The following is a 17505-nucleotide window of genomic DNA, read 5'->3' on the forward strand; positions in this document are numbered from 1 at the left end:
GAATGAGACCACATGTAACTGCCTCATGCTTAAAGGCAAAGGGATGGCTTAAAATGTGTATTTGGTGTAATAACCAGAGAACTGTGTTCACTGTATTGTTTTTGGACTAGAGAAGATAACTTTTTTCCCTTCACAATCTGAGCCTGTGATAATCTCCGGATAAAAGGCAAATTACTCAGTCGTTTCAATTTTTAGGAAACTGACACTTTTTACTATTTGCGATTGTATCAAGTCTTTATTAAGAAGTAAAGTGCTCAGTATTACAAAACTCTTGATTGTCAAGGGAGGCTTGTCTACATAATATTTTAACAAATACGGAGAAGAAAACCGGTAAGGGAAAAGGACAAAATGCTACGTTACAAAGAAAGAAATATATCTAGAAATTATGGGTAAAAAGAATTTTGCAAAACTTTACAAGTGAAATGAAAAGCAGCATAATAGTAAAATTTCATAATAAGATGTCTCTAGTGACCATAATCAAAATATGGCACGTGGTCAGTATATATGGATACCACATAATAGATGCACTTCAAATCGAAGTTTGTTCACATGTAACAACATGACACTCATACATAAATACATAAACTGAATTTCCCTGGAATGCAAACATTGATACCTAGGAAAAAAGAACTTGGTACAGCACAGTCAAAGGGAAGCAAACCCACAGATGGAGCCATACAGAATGTCTATTAAAGACATACGTTCCAACTGCATATGCTCTAACTCTACAGAGGCTCAGCTAAAAAAGCCTGCCTTGCCTATCTTTTATTAAGGATATGACTGACATTGGCTATCAATTGAATGAACCATTTAATACATAAAAAAGCAATATTAAAAAGCTCTTCTGGTTCTCAACTGAGGATAAGTCGCCAACACTATATCATGACTTTGTGTCCCATGAACTCTCAAATGTCACAATATTTATTATGTTTGAAAAATAACTGTCATTTTTACTGAGAAACGGATTCTACTTTATAAATATGACAAGATTCTTCTCTTAATGAAAGTAACTGCTTCTGAGTCAAAGTCTGGTACATACCCTCTGCTAACAAACTAACCTTTTCCTAAATTGTACTTCATGTGCATTGTAAATCCTAGCAAAGACATATAAGATCATGGTTATCCTAGGTTAGGCACCACTAGCTCTTGCCTGTAGTCCTAGCTACTCAGGAAGCTATGAAAATTAAGGTTTGAAGTCTGCCATGGTAGACAAATTCAAGAGACTCTCACCAATAATTAACCAGCAAAAAGCCAGAAGTAGAGACATAGCTCAAGTGGTAGAGCACCAGCCATGAGCAAAAAAGCTAAGCAAGATATTGAGACCCTGAGTCAAGCGCCAGTACCAGCAAACAGACAAACAAAATATCCTAAACCCTATCAGATCCTAAACCAGAGGTGAAATTTATTAAATAGTACCAAACGAAGATCGTTTTTATAAACTTTGTGAATTGCAAGAGTCCCTTAAAGTTTGCTTAAAATGAACATTTTTGTGATGCATAAAAACTCCAAAAACCAAAAACCTTTGTAAGTTTGTCTCAATAGATGAAATTCAGTTACACGTGAGTTAAGACATCTAAGGAAAACTCTTCATGATAAACAAGCTGTTGAAAAAGTCGAAGTTACTAACAATTTCAGGCTTCTTCCAAGTCCCGTGTGATCATTAGAAACACTATGCTATTGTCCTATTACAATGTATCTTGGGTGGTTTTAGCAGGTCATTTCATAGAAAGCTTAACTATTATAAAAACTAAGCAAGAGTTATACAGACATAGACATGGGAAAACGTTAATAGCGCTGAACCTTTTTCTCATCCATTTGTGCAAATGTAGTTTAATGGCTAGGTCTATGCTAGCTAGGGTCTGGAGTTCTCTTCTGCTTCATTTTTGAGAGAAGTCCACATCCAGGTGGATGGCTGTAATGAAAGATACCTTCCTTAAGGAAAGTTGTGCACTAAGCTCAAGAGTCCCACATACGTGAGTAGAAAGGAACAGATGCCCATGAGACACAAATGACAAGTGATTTTTGTGGTTGAAAGTGATCTCAGAAGCCCTCTCGCAGTTCTCTACAAGCTTTAAAGGCCACTTCATTGTGAACTGGGAAGTCTTGGGCATTTTAGCAATTGGGCATAGTTCTCAATCTACTTTCCAAAGTGTGTAGTTTTAACTCAGTATGTACACCTAGATTTGTCATATGAGAAAAAGAAAAAAAGAAACCTTTGATCCATGGGTAGAGTTTATGTCAAATAAATTAAAGTGCAGACAACCAACCATTCCTTACAGACCAGCATCATAGTGTGTGGTAGGGTATGAATGGTGTATGTGTGTGTTACAGCAATTCAGGATAGCGGCCTGGTGAGGGCGCTGTGGGAGCACACACTAACACAGGCACTACACATGGACATTGGCACTGGAGTTTTCACCTCCACCTTCCAGGCCCTCTGTAGACTGAGAGGAGGAAGGGCGGGAGTTTCTGGGACGACCGCTGGCTCCCATGGGTGGTGTTCCTTGACCATGACCTGTCTGAGAAGCCGCATCATCTGATTCCCAGCGCTCCAGCTCTTCCCGAACCAGTTGCTCCATTTGCTCTCTGTGGCGCTCACTGTCCCGACCCAGCCTGTCATCCTACGAAAGGAACAAGAAGCCCCATGTTTTATCTCCGCTAGTATTTGTTAAAGAAATGGTTTAGATTAACAGGGAATAATTTTATGCCAGATTTCACTAATGCAGTAATATAACATCAACTTCTTGAAATTCAAGTGAAAGCTAGAACTTTTATTTTGAAAAAAAAAAATCCAGGGGCTGGGAGTCTGGCCTAGTGGTAGAGTGCTTGGCTTGCATGAACAAAGACCTGAGTTCAATTCATACATAGAAAAAGCTGGAAGTGGTGTAGCTGTAGCCTTGAGAAAGCTCAAGGGCTGTGCTGAGGCCCTGAATTCAAGTCCCAGGACAAGCCAAAAATAAAATAAAATCCATTGGATATTCCCAGTGCTCTTTTGCTTTAGAAATAAGTGCTTGCTATTCATCTGCAGAATTGTTTGACCAAAGGAATCACCACTAAAATATAATGATAAACTGCAATTTAAGTTCTGTAAAAGTATTTGTGAAATGGGTGAGCTATTAAAGAATGAAATGTTATTAAAAATTAAATTGCCTTAATATGTTTCTATGACATACAAACCCTTAGCCTAATTTGGATTAAGTTCTAAAAACTAAGGCCAAGTGATTGTATGTAGAGAGATTCCCTTCTTGAACACTTGTTTGTTAAACTTGTCATTTGAAATATGATGCAAAAATCAATGTTAATAAATTCTTTAATAAAAAATTAAATTGCCTACTGAAGACTTTCGTTAATCTACTTAATAAGTACTTTTATATTAAAGAATTTAACACTGACTTTTAAAATCATAATATGTACTTTGATGTAAAGAACATACTTTGTATGCAATGAATAAATCCTGCATTATGGTCGTAAACAATATATTGTTTAGGGGTTCAAAAAGCAGTTTAATGTTGAAATAACTATATCTGATATGTGGTTCATATTGTGAATGAAGCTTTGCTTTTGTAATACATAAATTTTAAAAAGTAACACTTTGTAAAACAAAAAAAGCCACATATTGTTGGAAGTGAGAGGCATGAAAAATTCGCAGGGGGCAAAAATAATCTGTTTCTTGTTAGACAGGGCTAGAAAGATACAGTAACTAATAGCAATTCTCCGTCACTGAGTAACTGTCTACTTAATTATTAATCTCTTCAGGACTGACAGGATCATGAATATATGAAGTATTACGAGTCACATCTTACCCTGGGCACCAATGACTCACACCTGTGATCTCAGCTACTCTGCAGGCTGAGAACTGGAGAAGCATGACCCGAGGCCAATTAAAGAAGAAAAGTTACACCCACCCCATTTTATTTATGCTTGCTCTGGTGCTTGAACTCAGGGCCCAGGCACTGTCCCTGAGCTTATTTGCCCAAGGCTAACCCTCTACCACTTGAGTCAACTCCACTTCCACCTTTTTGATGGTAAATTAGAGATAAATAATCCATAGACTTTCCTGACTGAGCTGGCTTCCAATCACGATCCTCAGATTATTCTAGTTTTTTAACCTTAAAAATCACAATTTCTAAAAGATAAAGAAGAAAATTTAAAAATATTCAATTCTTCAAATCTAGTCTCCAGCGCACGCATGCATGCACACACACACACACACACACAATTAGTGAACATCCTGTTCAGCAGTCACGATCCCCACCTCAGCCACCCCATCCAGCAGCTTCCGCAGCACCTCCCGTCTCTTCAGTTTGGCTCGCTCCATGATCTCCAACTTCACAATCACGGCATCGATCTTGGACACAACACTGCCAATGGAGTGCTCCATTCGGTCCACTCGTCTCACCAGGCTGCAGGAAACGAGAGGACCTAAGCACTGGGTCATCAACAGACCGAGGTTTTCACATGCAAATGAGATTGTTTTCCCCTCCTACACAATATGATTCTCTACCTTACTAGCTATAAGGTCTGCCCTATGCAGCTGGTCCGAGTGCTAGCTGTATCAGACTTCCTGCCAGTTGGCATGGAATCTCTAAAGCCTTAAAAAGCTGTGCTAGTCTTTATTTATTTATTGTTTAAGCCATTTTAGAACTCAGGGCCTAGATACCGCCCCTTAGCTTTGTTGATCAAGGCTAACCACTTGAACCACATCTCTTGCTTCCAGCTTTTCAGTGATTAATTGAAGATAGAAGTTTTATGGACTTTCCTGCCCAGGCTGGCTTCACCCTCATCCTCAAATCTCTTGAGATACTAGGATTACAGGTCTGAACCACCAGTACATGGCAAGTGAATTTTCTACAGGAAACTTGATATGGGTGATTGTTTTGGCCTCAAACATATAAACTGGAATGCTACTATTTGAAAAATGGCTCCCATGAGTAACTTTCAAATAAGGTTCTGTTCATGTATAAAATGGAATTTTAAAAGGAACACCCAAAATTATATCCCAATATAATTTTCAGAATATTTAAAGAAATACAATTCTTTTCATAATATATTTAATAAATAAAACAACTAGAAAACACTATGCTCATTACAATGCCATTATTTTGTATAAAAGGTGTTTGCTAGCTGGGCGTGGTGGCTCAGGCCTGTAATCCTAGCGACTCAGGAGGCTGAGATCTGAAGATTATGATTCAAAGCCAATCCTGGCACTACAAAGCTATGAGACTCTTATCTCCAATTAATCTCTAGAAAATGGGAAGTGGGGCTGTGGCTCAAGGTTAGGGAGGTAGCCTTGAGCTAAAGAGGTCAGGGACAATGTCCAGGCCCAGGGATAGGGTGGTAGTCTTGAGCTGAAGAGCTCAGGGACAGTGCCCAGGTCCAGAGTTCAAGCTCCTTGACCCCTCCCCCCAAAAAGTGTTTGCTATAAATACCTTAAAAATGTATCACCAAAGTTATAGAACAGGAGAATTAAAAATTCTGCAGATTCTCTACTAAAAAAACTATAATTGCTTGGTATCATTTTTCTATTCTTAATTTATTAAAATTTTTTTACTTTAGTATTTTTTTTTCTTTTTTTCTTTTTGGCCAGTTCTGGGGCTTGAACTCTGGGCCTGGGCTCTGTCCTTGAGCCTCTCTATGCTCAATGCTAGCACTCTGCCATCTGAGCCACAGTGCCACTTCTGGCTTTTTCTGTGTATGTAGAACTGAGAAATTGAATCCAGAGCATCATATATGCTAGACAAGTACTCTACCGCTAAGCCACATTCCTAGCCTAGTATCATTCTTTAAAAAAAATTCAAGAATTACAATGCTATAGCAATTTTCCTAAGGGCTAACAGTAGATGAAAAAAATCTTTTTCTTTAAAGAAAATGTACTAAATTTTAATAAGAAGGTTAAAAGTCTGTAGTATTTAAAACTACGTAAGGAAATAATACGTAAGAACTTTTCCAAATTCAAGTCCAAGAACTTCACAGATTTGCAAATTAGATAAAGATCAATAAAAGCTATAGAAATAAAGTACTGATGATCAGCAATGGAAAGGCATGTGAGTAGAGGGGCAGGAAACAAATTCCTCTGAGTCACGCCCCATTCAGGCCAAATTCTGCCCGTTCATTTCTCCTTACACCTGAAACTCTTCATAAGAGACTCCACTGGAGATGCTTCCCCTCCTCCTAGAGCTGTGCCCACTATCATCATCATCATCTTCCTCAGAGTCATCCAGGCTTCGTGGGAAACTTCGGCCGCTCATGGGACGGGGTAAGGAGCTGTGATCCAGGTCTAAGTCCTCCTGCAGAGCACAGGGTCAGAGTGAGCAGCCAGCACAAGACAAACGCATGGAGACTTTCCAAAGCAAAGGGTGAAGAGAAAACACGTGTAAGCTGGCCCACAGCGCCCATGGGCTTTCATTTTATGGACCAACAGATGTACAAAATAGACTTTAAACATTTGGCAAGGGGTTGCTAACTTTTTATTTGAATGAGAAAGTAGAGTAAACTTATCACAAAGAAAAAAGTAAACCAAAGAGTATATTTGTCACCTTTTCATAAAAGAAAACAATACAAGTGGGAGAGAAATAACCTTAGAAACAGAATGTTGACTTATTTATTGTTCTTCTGTTCATATTTCACTATGATTGTTTAAGTTTTTCACCTAACAGGACTTACCTATAGAGAGAGCAGTCACTACACTGGACTTCTCTATAGTAAAGTGTTTTGCCCATAATAATCATTTAAATTCTCTGCACACTATAAGCAAATTTATATATACAGAATACTGTGTGTGTGTGTGTGTGTGTGTGTGTGTGTGTGTACGCGCGCACACACATGTGCCCCACCAGTATCAGGCCTTGAACTCAAGGCTTTGCACCCTTGCTTAGCTTTTGCACTCAAGGTTAGTGCTCTAGCACTTGAGCCATTTTCTAGTTCTTGCTTTTTGCTGGTTAACTGGAGAAAGTCTCATTGACTCTCCTGCCCAGGCTGCTTCTGAACCTCAGTCCTCAGACCGCAGTGTTCTGGGTAGCTAGGATGACAGGCCCGAGCCAGGTCAAGCTGCAGAATCCATTGTTTGTCTTCATCAAAGTCCAGTTTCACTTTTGTTTTGTTTCACTCTTTATCTTGACTTTCTTACAATCACACACTTTTATTGCATTTTACATTATTAAGTAAGCATACATTGTTATGTATGCTTTGGGGAGCAAAAATGAATACACAAGTTAAATGAGGAAGCGAGCAAGAGATTAAAGAGAAATGGAGAAACAGAGACAGAGAGTGAGAGACATTTATAGTAGGTGGCCATTTAATTAGTCTTTGATATTTGGTGGGTGCTAAACCCAACCATGGTTTCCAAGCTAGTCTTACCCTCTCCCTTTCCAAGTCATCTCTCATCTGCTGGTGCTCATGTTCTGTCAGCTCCTGGTCTCCATCTTGGTCATATTTGGTGAATATTGCCTCAATCTCTGCATCTGTATGGCCCTTCCTGAAATTATTGAGAAGACAGGTAAACTCATTTTCTATGCAGTTTAACCCAAACCCAGAGATGTCCAAATGCAGCAGGAAAGGAGAAAGTGTTGGGGGATGGGGGTAGGCCTCCTCTCCCAGCATGTTCCAGAAAGACCTGCCTCTAAATCACAGTTCTATGAGTGCTTGGCTAGAAACCATGGCTCACCAAGAATCTATGTTTAATAGGATACATGTCCCAGGGCTCAGTAAATGACTTACCCCTTGAGGTCTTGTCGAAGTTCATCGAAGTTTAATTTGCCCCCTCCTTGCCGCAGACACTCTGAAATGTCATCCACACTATTTTTTTTCAGTTTCAGTTTAACCAGGGCTTTATGGTAGCCCTGTGGTGAGGGGCGGGGGGGGGGGGGGGGGGGAAGAATGCAAGAGACATAACAAGAGAGAGATGTGGTTTTAGTTCATTCTTCTTTTGCATTTGTTTTGTCTTTCAGATATACTAGTAATCACTGTAAAACTAGTGCTTGGTTGCTAGTGGCTCACACCTGAAATCCTAGCTACTCAGGAGGCTGAGAGACAGGATCGATGTTCAAAGCCAAATGGGCAGACAAGTCTATGAGATTTTTATCTCAATAAACTACTCAGAAAAACCTAGAAGTGGTGCCGTGGCTCAAGGGTAAGCACTAGCCTTGAACACAAAGAGGCTCAGGAACAGCATCTAGGCCCTGAGTTCAAGCCCTAGGATCAGTAAAACCAAAACCAAACCAAACCAAAACAATAACTAATGCCTGGTGGAAGATGGCAGCTTAACACGAATGGAGTCAAGTAAGAAAAATGAAAACCACTACAGCTTCTAAACCTTTTGCCATCAAAACAGACAGGAATGTGCAGGTCCTTAGAATATCAAGCAAACAGCCATCGATTATTTTTCATAGTCTCTGAGAACAAAATTTCCTTATATATATTAAGTATGATTTTTTTCCAAAAAGGGAAATATGAATAAAGGTATTTTAAGTCACAAACTAGAAACACAGCTGTGATGTAGTTCATTGCTAAAATTCTTCACTGGCATGGGAAAGGTCCTGAGTAGACCTCTAGCACTGCAAACTGCAAACTCCTCATTTTGTGCAGGAAATAAAAATAATTCTGTGAATTATGGACGATCCTACCTTTCGGATGAGATCTGAGAGCTCCATTTCAGCTTTCTGCTGGGCTAAATCAGATTTCACTTCAGAGTAAGTATCATTGATGATGGCCAAAAACATATTCTGTTTGGAAATTAAAGGAAGAAATTGTAAATATCAATTATAACCACATGCCTTTTGAATATTTTATGAAGTCATTGTTTTGCTAATATATATATATTTTTAATTTTGCCAGTCCTGGGCCATGAACTCAAGGCCTGGGTACTGTCCTTGGGCTTTCTCAAGGCTAAAACTCTACCACTTGAGCCACAGCACCATTTCTGGATCTTTTCTATGTATGTGGTACCAAGGAATTGAACTCTGGTCTTCATGCATGGTAGGCAAGCACTCTACCACTGGGCTAAACTCCCAGCCCTGCTGCATATTCTTTTGTAGTATTTTCCCATTGAGTTAATCAAGAAAAATATAAAATACATATTAATTTACAAAACTATGAAATATTTTATACAGGAATTATGACTATCAATATATTTACAAAAGGAAGAATTATTTCAATTGCTTTTATCAAAAAAAGAATATCAGTATTTTCCAGTTTATGTAAGCTACCTGTGTAGAACTCTAAAGAATTAATCATGTTTCAACAATCAATACAGACTAGTATTTTGTTTTTTTTGTCAGTTGTAGTCAGGACCCAGGGGCTATCCCTGAGTCTCTTTGTGTTCAAGGCTAGCATTCTACCACTTGAGCAACAGCACCACTTCCTATCTTTAAGTGGTAAATTAGAGATAAGAGTCTCATGGAGACTTTTCTGTCCAGGCTGGCTTCAAACCACCATCCTCAAATCTTAGCATCCTTAGTATCCAGGATTACAGTTGTGAGCCACTGGCTTCCCAGCTCATATAAGTATTATTTGATGGATCTGTCTGTCTGTCTGTCTCTTTCTTTTTGTTGGTCACGGGGTCTGAGCACTAGCCCTGAGCTCCTTTGCTCCAGGATAGTGGAGTAAAGGAGCCACCAAGCCACTTCCTATGCTCATTCTTTGTTAACTATACAACTGTATTCAAGATTTACTGGAGGTATTAGGATCACTACAAAATCTACTAATAATGGAAGCGATTCCGTTTTTTCCTTAAGATTGTTCTTCCTGTACAGGAAGTCTGAAATGAAATGTTTCCTGCCTAATTAACTTTTTTTTCAGTAGAAAAAAATGCTAAGACTAAGAAGAAAACATTTCAAAAATCTCAACTCAAAACTGTGTTAATTTATACCAAATGAAGAATAAAATGTGTATTTTTGACAATTTTTAAATCAGCTTCCATTCAGAATTACTTGTAAACACAGAGGTCTTGGCAGGCAATTTCTTACATATAATACATGGATAAATTGAAATAGAATGAATCTCTCTCTCTCTCTCTCTCTCTCTCTCCTTCTCCCTCTCCCTCTCCCTCTCCCTCTCCCTCTCCCTCTCCCTCTCCCTCTCCCTCTCCCTCCCTCCCTCCCTCCCTCCCTCCCTCCCTCCCTCCCTCCCTCCCTCCCTCCCTCCCTCTCTCTCTCTCTCTCTCTCTCTCTCTCTCTCTCTCTCTCTCTCTTTTTTCTCTCTGTATCTCGCTTTTGTCAGTCATGGGGCTTAACTCTGGGCCTGGGAGCTGTCCCTGAGCTCTTCAGCTCAAGGCTACTGCCCTACTCCTGGCGCTACAGTGCCATTTCTGGTTTTATAGTGGTTAATTGGAGATAAAAGCCTCATAGACTTTAGTGACCGGGCTGGCTTTGAACTACCATCCTCACATCTCAGCTTCCTGAGTAGCTTAAATTCCTGACTCCAATCTTGCTTTGTCAGATACTTCTTTTTTTTTTTGTAAGAAAACCAGAGAAATTGTAAGTAATTCCTATAAGTAAGTATGAAAATGCTGACACTGGCAGTAAAGAAACACAAGCATTACTACTTTTGAGGGAAAACTATCATTTTAGGCAATTTAAAAAATGTTCCTTATTCTAGGCTTTCTGCACAAACATACACACTTACACACTTATATATGGATAATGTTTAAATCTGTGAATCAACAAAAAATAAAACAAAGTAAGTTTTGTAAACTCAACATATGTGTCTATTTTCTGGGCTTTTAACTGAAGTAGTAAGAGTAGAATGTGATTTGTGAGCATGAAATTCAGTCACCTCACTATAAACAAAAGTGTACATACCAAAAGAATGAAGAACATAAAGAACACAAAAGTAGTGAAATAAAGTGGTCCCAAAACTCGATTTGCTTCCTCAATCTCTGCGAAGTTGACATCACCCAGAATGATACGAAACTGAGTAAAGCTAAAAAAAAAAGCAAAACAAAACCAAACCAAAAAACACAAATCAACACAATACAAAAATAAAGAATAGCCAAGAATGAATGCACATATCATAAGAGATTATTTCATGTTTGGGCTCTTTTAAGCAATCACAGATAACTGTCAAACAGTAGAAAATTGTCAATAATTTTGGAAAAGTCTTGCTACTTATCTGGGCAATCAGTGACTATTGAAATAATAACGTGCTTTCATATTAGATGTTATTTCCATTGTTACTACTAATGTAATGATGTCTTTTGGGGCTTTTTTTGGTCAGTTGTGGAGCTGGAATTCAGAGCCTGAACACTATCCCTGAACTGTCTTGTACTCAAGGCTACAGCTCTATCACTTAGAGCCACAGCTCCACTTCCGGTTTTCTAGTGGTTCATTAAAGAGTCTCAGACTTTCCTTCCTGAACTGAGATCTTTATATCTCAACTTCCTGAGTACCTAGTATTAAAGGCATGAGACACCAGCATCTGGCAAATGTAATGATTTTTAAATGACTTATATAGCTATTGGCTGTAAGAATTAATATATAAGTTGGGTAAAACATGGTAATGCTAAAGATTCACATGGTCGTACTGAGTGTGAAGTTAAAATCTCTTCAAAGGACAAAAAAAGGTGAAGAATGGCAGTGAGAGTAGATGTGTTGAAAAAACCAATATTGTTACATTTGCTCAAAATGAGGCCAGAGTGACTAGAAGCTGCCTGTGCAAGTCCTCGACGTCACCTTCATTCCAGACTTTTACCAACTAGTAACATTCACTAAAATGCTACTCACAAAACACTTAACTTTCATAGCCCTCTCCTTTCTTGACTACCTTCTTATAAATGGCATAAATGCCGACACTAAGCCACTTATTTTTCTTGTTTTGTTTTTATGCTGGTAGGATTCAGGATGATACCTTCTAGCTTTTTCTGCTCAAGGCCGGCGTTCTACCATTTGGGCCACAGTTCCACTTCTAGCATTTTTTTTGCCAGTCCTGGGCTTGAGCTCAGGTTTTGAGCACTGTCCTTGGACTTTCTCAAGGCTAGCACTCAGTCTCAGCACCACTTCCGGCTTTTTGCTATGTATGTGGGGTACTGAGGAATCGAACCCGGGGCTTCGTGCATGCTAGGCAAGCACTCTACCACTATACCATACTCCCAGCCAAGAGGTTTGCTTTTTTGGGGGGGGAGGGGTCAGTCATGGGGCTTGGACTCTGGGCCTGGGCCCTGTCTCAGAGCTCTTTAGCTCAAGGCTACCACCCTACCCCTTGAGCTTTCTAGTGCTTTTCTCATGGTCTTTAGTACCTGGGCTGGCTTTATACCACCATCCTCAGATTTTTTTTTTGCCAGTCCTGGGCCTTGAACTCAGGGCCTGAGCACTGTCTGGCTTTCTCAAGGCCAGAGCTCTACCACTTGAGCCACAGCACCACTTCCAGCTTTTTTTTTTTTTTAAATGGATGTGGTACCGAAGAATTGAACCTGGGTCTTTGTGCATGGTAGGCAAGCACTCTATCACTAGGCCAAACTCCCAGCCCCATCCTCAGATCTAAGCCTTCGGAGTAGCTAGGATTACAGGCGTGAGCCACCACACTCGGCTAAGATTTTTGTTTTCTATACCTGGAAACTCTGCAAGGATTTATCATTCTTGTACTATTCTACTTTTCTCCAAGAATATTAGAAAAACATCTTTCTCATTATAAAATACCTAGGAGTTCAAAATGCATGGCAACAATATTCAGCGGAAATCAAAGTTCAATAAACAACCACGTTGGGGAGATAAGAATCAAGCCCATTATACTACTGAACTACATCCCCACCAGCTGCAAGTGGTATTATGGACCTTGGCTCTGGGAACAGAGCTGGCTTCTCTGGCTGTGCTGCTCCCTCTTTCTTCTCAAGAGCTGCTTTCTTCACCACCAGCCTATCAGAATGGAAGGCCCTCTTTTTCTGATGAGCCAATTGTTTCCAGTAAATAGCAAAGTGTAACTCTTGCTGGTCAAATAGTTGCCATAATAACTTCTGGGTACTTAAGAAGGAAGTAGTATCTGTGATTAAATTATTCTTTCTAAATACCTGCATACTTACATACATTCTTGAAAAGTACTGAAGTCATCAACCTGAGTGCCAAAGATAAGGTAGGCCAACTGAGCATATGCTAAGAAGATAATGAAGAACATAATGGTGAAGCCAAAGAGGTCTTTGGCACACCGAGACATGGTTGTGGAGAGCTGGCTCATGGTCCGGTTAAAACTGATGAATTTGAAAAGCTAAAAGAGAGAGGAGAAATCATCAGATCAATAAGATATACACAGACAGTGGAATATTAGACCTCCACATGAGGGAATGGAATTGTGATCTTATCTATGGGATCAACTTTTAAAACACTATGCTCAGTGAAATAAGCATGTGAAAAAGGTCCAATGTTATATGATTCTACTATAGGAGGTACTTGGAGTAGTCAAGTTCATAGACAGAGCAGAAAGATAGAGATGAAGGGAGGAATAAGAGGTTGATACAACGATATGAAGTTAATTATGCATCAAACATGTGAGATGGCAAATGTAACTGCTTTGACTCTCTCAATGACTGAAGTACTAGTATGTATCCTCAGAACTCAGTGGGTCTAGGAAGCATGAGGTGGACCAGTTGTACATGAATGCAAGGTCCCACCAAGCACTGCTGTGGACAAAGACCTGAAAACAACTGTGCCTGTATAGTTCACCGCACAAAGTGTAGGACAAGCTATGTGGCTCTATGTGGAAGCCTAGGTGCAGGAGCTCCTGAAGGCACTAGAAATAGAGCTATCTAGAAGAATTTATAGTCAAGTTCTGAGGAACAAAGCATTAAGTAAAACTCAACCCAAGGCAAATGCTAGAAAGAAATCTCCAGAATTTTACTTAATGGTCTCTCATGAACTGATTCTGAAGGTAATTATCATCAACATTGCTAAATAAAATTCATATTCATTAATTATGTATGTATGCATGTCTGCTTTCATCTGGCAGTGCTGGAGATCAAACACTTGTCAGGTATCATGCATACAAGGCCAGCGCTCCACCACTGAGCTTGACTGCTTACGTCTTAATTATACTTCCTTTATGATAGAAGTTTGGTTCTTGGTGATGGTTTGTCTTAAACACCCATGTGACTGAAATCGAGGGGAAGTGTATACATTTTAGCTTCAGGACATGCAGGTGATATTAATTCTGGAAAATCCATGGCTACAGGTAAGTACTTTCTAGACTGCTGAAAATGACCTATGATTTCCTTTTCCCAGCACAGTAGCCATCGGAACACTTCTGACATAGTTAGTGGAACAAAAGAACTGAGTTTTAATCACAGTTAATCTTCATTTAAACTGAACAACATGCAGTCAGTCACATGTGGCCAGAGCTACTATCTTGCATGGCACAGTCCTAGAATTGAGCCGGTTGTAGGATGGCAGCAGCCATCCTGCACCTCCAGAAAAGAGGCTACCTCCACCTTTCACATTCTTGCAAAACGCACATCAAGGGGACTAGTGAGATTTGATGGGAAATTGGGAGCAATTTTTTCCAGCCACTTGGACTTGGCCACAAAGGTAAGTTCAATGAAGTTTTCTAATGTTTTGTGTAACTCAAATTAATGGAAAGAAAGACAAATATTAAAAATGCCAGTCGTGAGATATATAAATTACCTTAATCCAAACTAAAAACACAGTGACAGCAGCGATATTGTTGAACTGTATTTGCCAGTATGCCACATGCTCAAAGTTGGGGTAAGTATTCTGATCCTCCAGAAAGTGTAGTAGTCCTTCCACGTTTGATGCTAGGTATATGTTAATTCCTATGGCTGCCAGTGATAGCTGGAAAATCAAAAATATTTATATTTTATAATAAAATTTACATTTATAATACAATAAAGTAGGTGCTCAGAGATATTTGAGAAATAAATGAATTCAGCATTTTCACTTGGTGAAACCAAGCAATCAACATTATTTAAATTTAAACCTTTAAATGCTCTTCCTTTTTAACAATTCTGCTAGTTTGTCCTAAGACTACTGCTTAGGATAGATGGCTGGCTGATTGATATATGCTATAGACTTCAGGGTATTTGCTTGAGAAAGAAAGTGGACAAATGGAGTGAACAATTAGAAGGTGATAATGAGATGCAATTCAGAATGCAATTCCAGGTTTCAGGTGAACTTAAACTTTGGTCAGGTGAAACAAAAAGTCTGAGTGCTTTCATGACCCGAATGAGCCAATGGAGTAAGGATGTATTTTGACATGGATAAAAGCATGCTTTTAATTCTACCTGGTCAGAGAACGTTTTGAGAGATCCGTTGCATTACAGGAAATCAGGAAATCTCTCCTGCTCTGAATAAAAGTATGTGGTCTGAATTTAGTTTTGGCAGCACTAAGGGTTAAGCCAAAATGAAAGGACAAGAGAAGCAAGCCAGCAAAGAAATGCCTGCACAGGGCTGGGAGTTTGTGCTTGCACGAAGACCCTGGCTCGACTCCTTGGTACCACATACATAGAAAAAAGCCGGAAGTGGTTCTGAGGCTCAAGTGGTAGAGCTCTAACCTTGAGAAAGTCCAAGGACAGTGCTCAGGCCCTGAGCTCAAGCTCAGGACTGGCAAAAAAAAAAAAGGAAAAAAGAAAAAAAGAAATGCCTGCACAGTGTTGTGGCTGATGAGCCGACAAAACTGCTCTAGACTTCTACGTTGTCACCAAACTGTCAACTAAAGCTACTCCAGGTGAGTACATAGCAGAGTGATGGACAGACCTACATTTTCTTCTCTGAATTATTTGCAGGGAATTATTTACAGGAATTGTTTTCCTATAGGTCAAATATTTTTCAGAATCTTTTTTTGCCATTAACTTGATTCATGTGCACAAAAACATACATTAATTTTCTACTAACAGTTGAAGAAAAATCTCATCAGCAAAAATCTTAAATAAATATTTTTATCCCTCACAGGTCCTATGGCATACCAAAGCAAAATAGAAGTTAGTGGAGTTATTATCATGATTCCTGTTGTTAATTAACTATCTAATATAAAACACCCTTCCAATTCAGTCAGAAAGTTTCTCATGCAAAATGAGACCATGAATATGAACACAAACATCACAGGAAAAAAAAAAGAAAAAGAAATATTGAATACTAAGATCCATAATGCTGAGATCAAAGACTGCAATAAACATGCTTTCAGAATACTATAAAGGATTTGGCACTGTTTTCCAACTCACCACAACAATCACAACGTCCAGACAATTCCAGAAACTTCTGAAATACGATAATTTGTGAATGCGAATTTCCAGTATCTCTTCTATCACATAGTAAAGGATAAAGAAGCAAAAGATAATCTCACAGGCTGCCAGGAAGAAATCAAAAGTTGTGACATAGCGTATCAGCTTTATAGGCTGAAACTGCCAAGAGGGAACCACTCCGCCAGTTGCTGGAAATTCAACCAATAACCTGCAATGCAATGAGAACAATTAAACCAACGACACATGGATATAAACAGGACTGGTTGTCTAACCATATACCTAGTCCCTGTAGTAGGAGCTAATAAAACTGAAGTTCCCTCAGCTAATGAAAATCATTTCTAGCATGGCCAATACCTATCTACTTGTAGGGCTGTGTGCTACAAAAGGAGCCCAATTCCCCACTGCCTTGTACGCCAAAGGCCCACTCCCTTCTCAGGCTTCCCTGGTGCAAAGGTGAAAGACAGAAGCTATGCACTTAAAACATTAAGTTGCTTGCCTCTCATTATCCTGGCCCTTACTGGGATCCCAGGAAATACTCTATTATAATAACTGCCTTAGATTTTTATTCATTCCTAGTAATAACTGATAATTGAATTAATGCGCTACTATTTCCTGCAAAAGTTACATAGGTAAAACTTGGAAAATCAAACTGGCTATTAATTCTAGAGTTGAACCTCGGTAAGTACAATAAGTCATATGAAAATACATTCCTATTTTTTGTGAATATATGCAAATTTCCCATGAATGTTCTTTAGGTATTGTCAACATGACACTCCTTATCTTTGTCTAATATTTTTTTGTCGTTTGAAAATGCCCATGCTCTGCAAGAGCAGGGATCTTTTGTTTTATTCACTGATGTGTCTGAAGAGCTTCAGATACTGAGTAACAAAATGTTCAAGAAATATTGGTGGTAGCTAGGTGCCGGTGGCTCATGCTTGTAATCATAGCTACTCAGGAGGCAGAGATCTGAGGATTGCAGTTCAAAGCCAGCCTGAGCATGAAAATCTGTGAGACTCTTATTTCCATGGCTCAAGAAGTGGTAGAGTGCTAGCTTTGAGCTGAATAGCTCAGGGGCAGTACCCAGACCCAGATTCAAGCCATACAGCCAAAAAAAAAAAAAAAAAAGCAGTATTTGTGGAATGAATGAATGAATAAGAGCTCCCAGACAAGGTTATGGAAACTAAAACTGTTTCCTCACTGTGTTCCAGTGCGGTCATGAGATCAAAATCACAGGTGTAGTACCCACTCTGTGCTTGGAGCTGCCCAGCACAGGACTTCATGTGGAGGGAATGCAGACAGCACAGAAAATGCTGATGATTCTTACTAGGGCT

The 17505-nt window shown here is 39.3% G+C and overlaps 1 protein-coding gene across 1 annotated transcript in view; it reads right to left on the bottom strand.

The window, feature by feature from the left end:
* Positions 1-224: 224 nt before the first annotated feature.
* Positions 225-17505, bottom strand: part of Pkd2 (polycystin 2, transient receptor potential cation channel) — a 38219-nt gene continuing 20938 nt past the window's right edge. Inside the window, exons 6-15 of the mRNA XM_090343222.1 lie at positions 16154-16382; positions 14601-14768; positions 13010-13191; positions 10797-10917; positions 8622-8720; positions 7717-7838; positions 7357-7474; positions 6124-6287; positions 4256-4403; positions 225-2621 (exon numbers count right to left, since the gene is read on the bottom strand). Of these exons, the coding sequence (XP_090199348.1) occupies positions 2388-2621; positions 4256-4403; positions 6124-6287; positions 7357-7474; positions 7717-7838; positions 8622-8720; positions 10797-10917; positions 13010-13191; positions 14601-14768; positions 16154-16382 (1585 nt within the window). The 3' untranslated portion in view covers positions 225-2387. The remainder of the gene's footprint in view (positions 2622-4255; positions 4404-6123; positions 6288-7356; positions 7475-7716; positions 7839-8621; positions 8721-10796; positions 10918-13009; positions 13192-14600; positions 14769-16153; positions 16383-17505) is intronic.

The sequence above is a fragment of the Megascapheus bottae genome, chromosome 13 (assembly GCF_031878675.1).
Source record: "Megascapheus bottae isolate mThoBot1 chromosome 13, mThoBot2.hap1, whole genome shotgun sequence".
NCBI classification, from domain to species: Eukaryota; Metazoa; Chordata; class Mammalia; order Rodentia; family Geomyidae; genus Megascapheus; species Megascapheus bottae.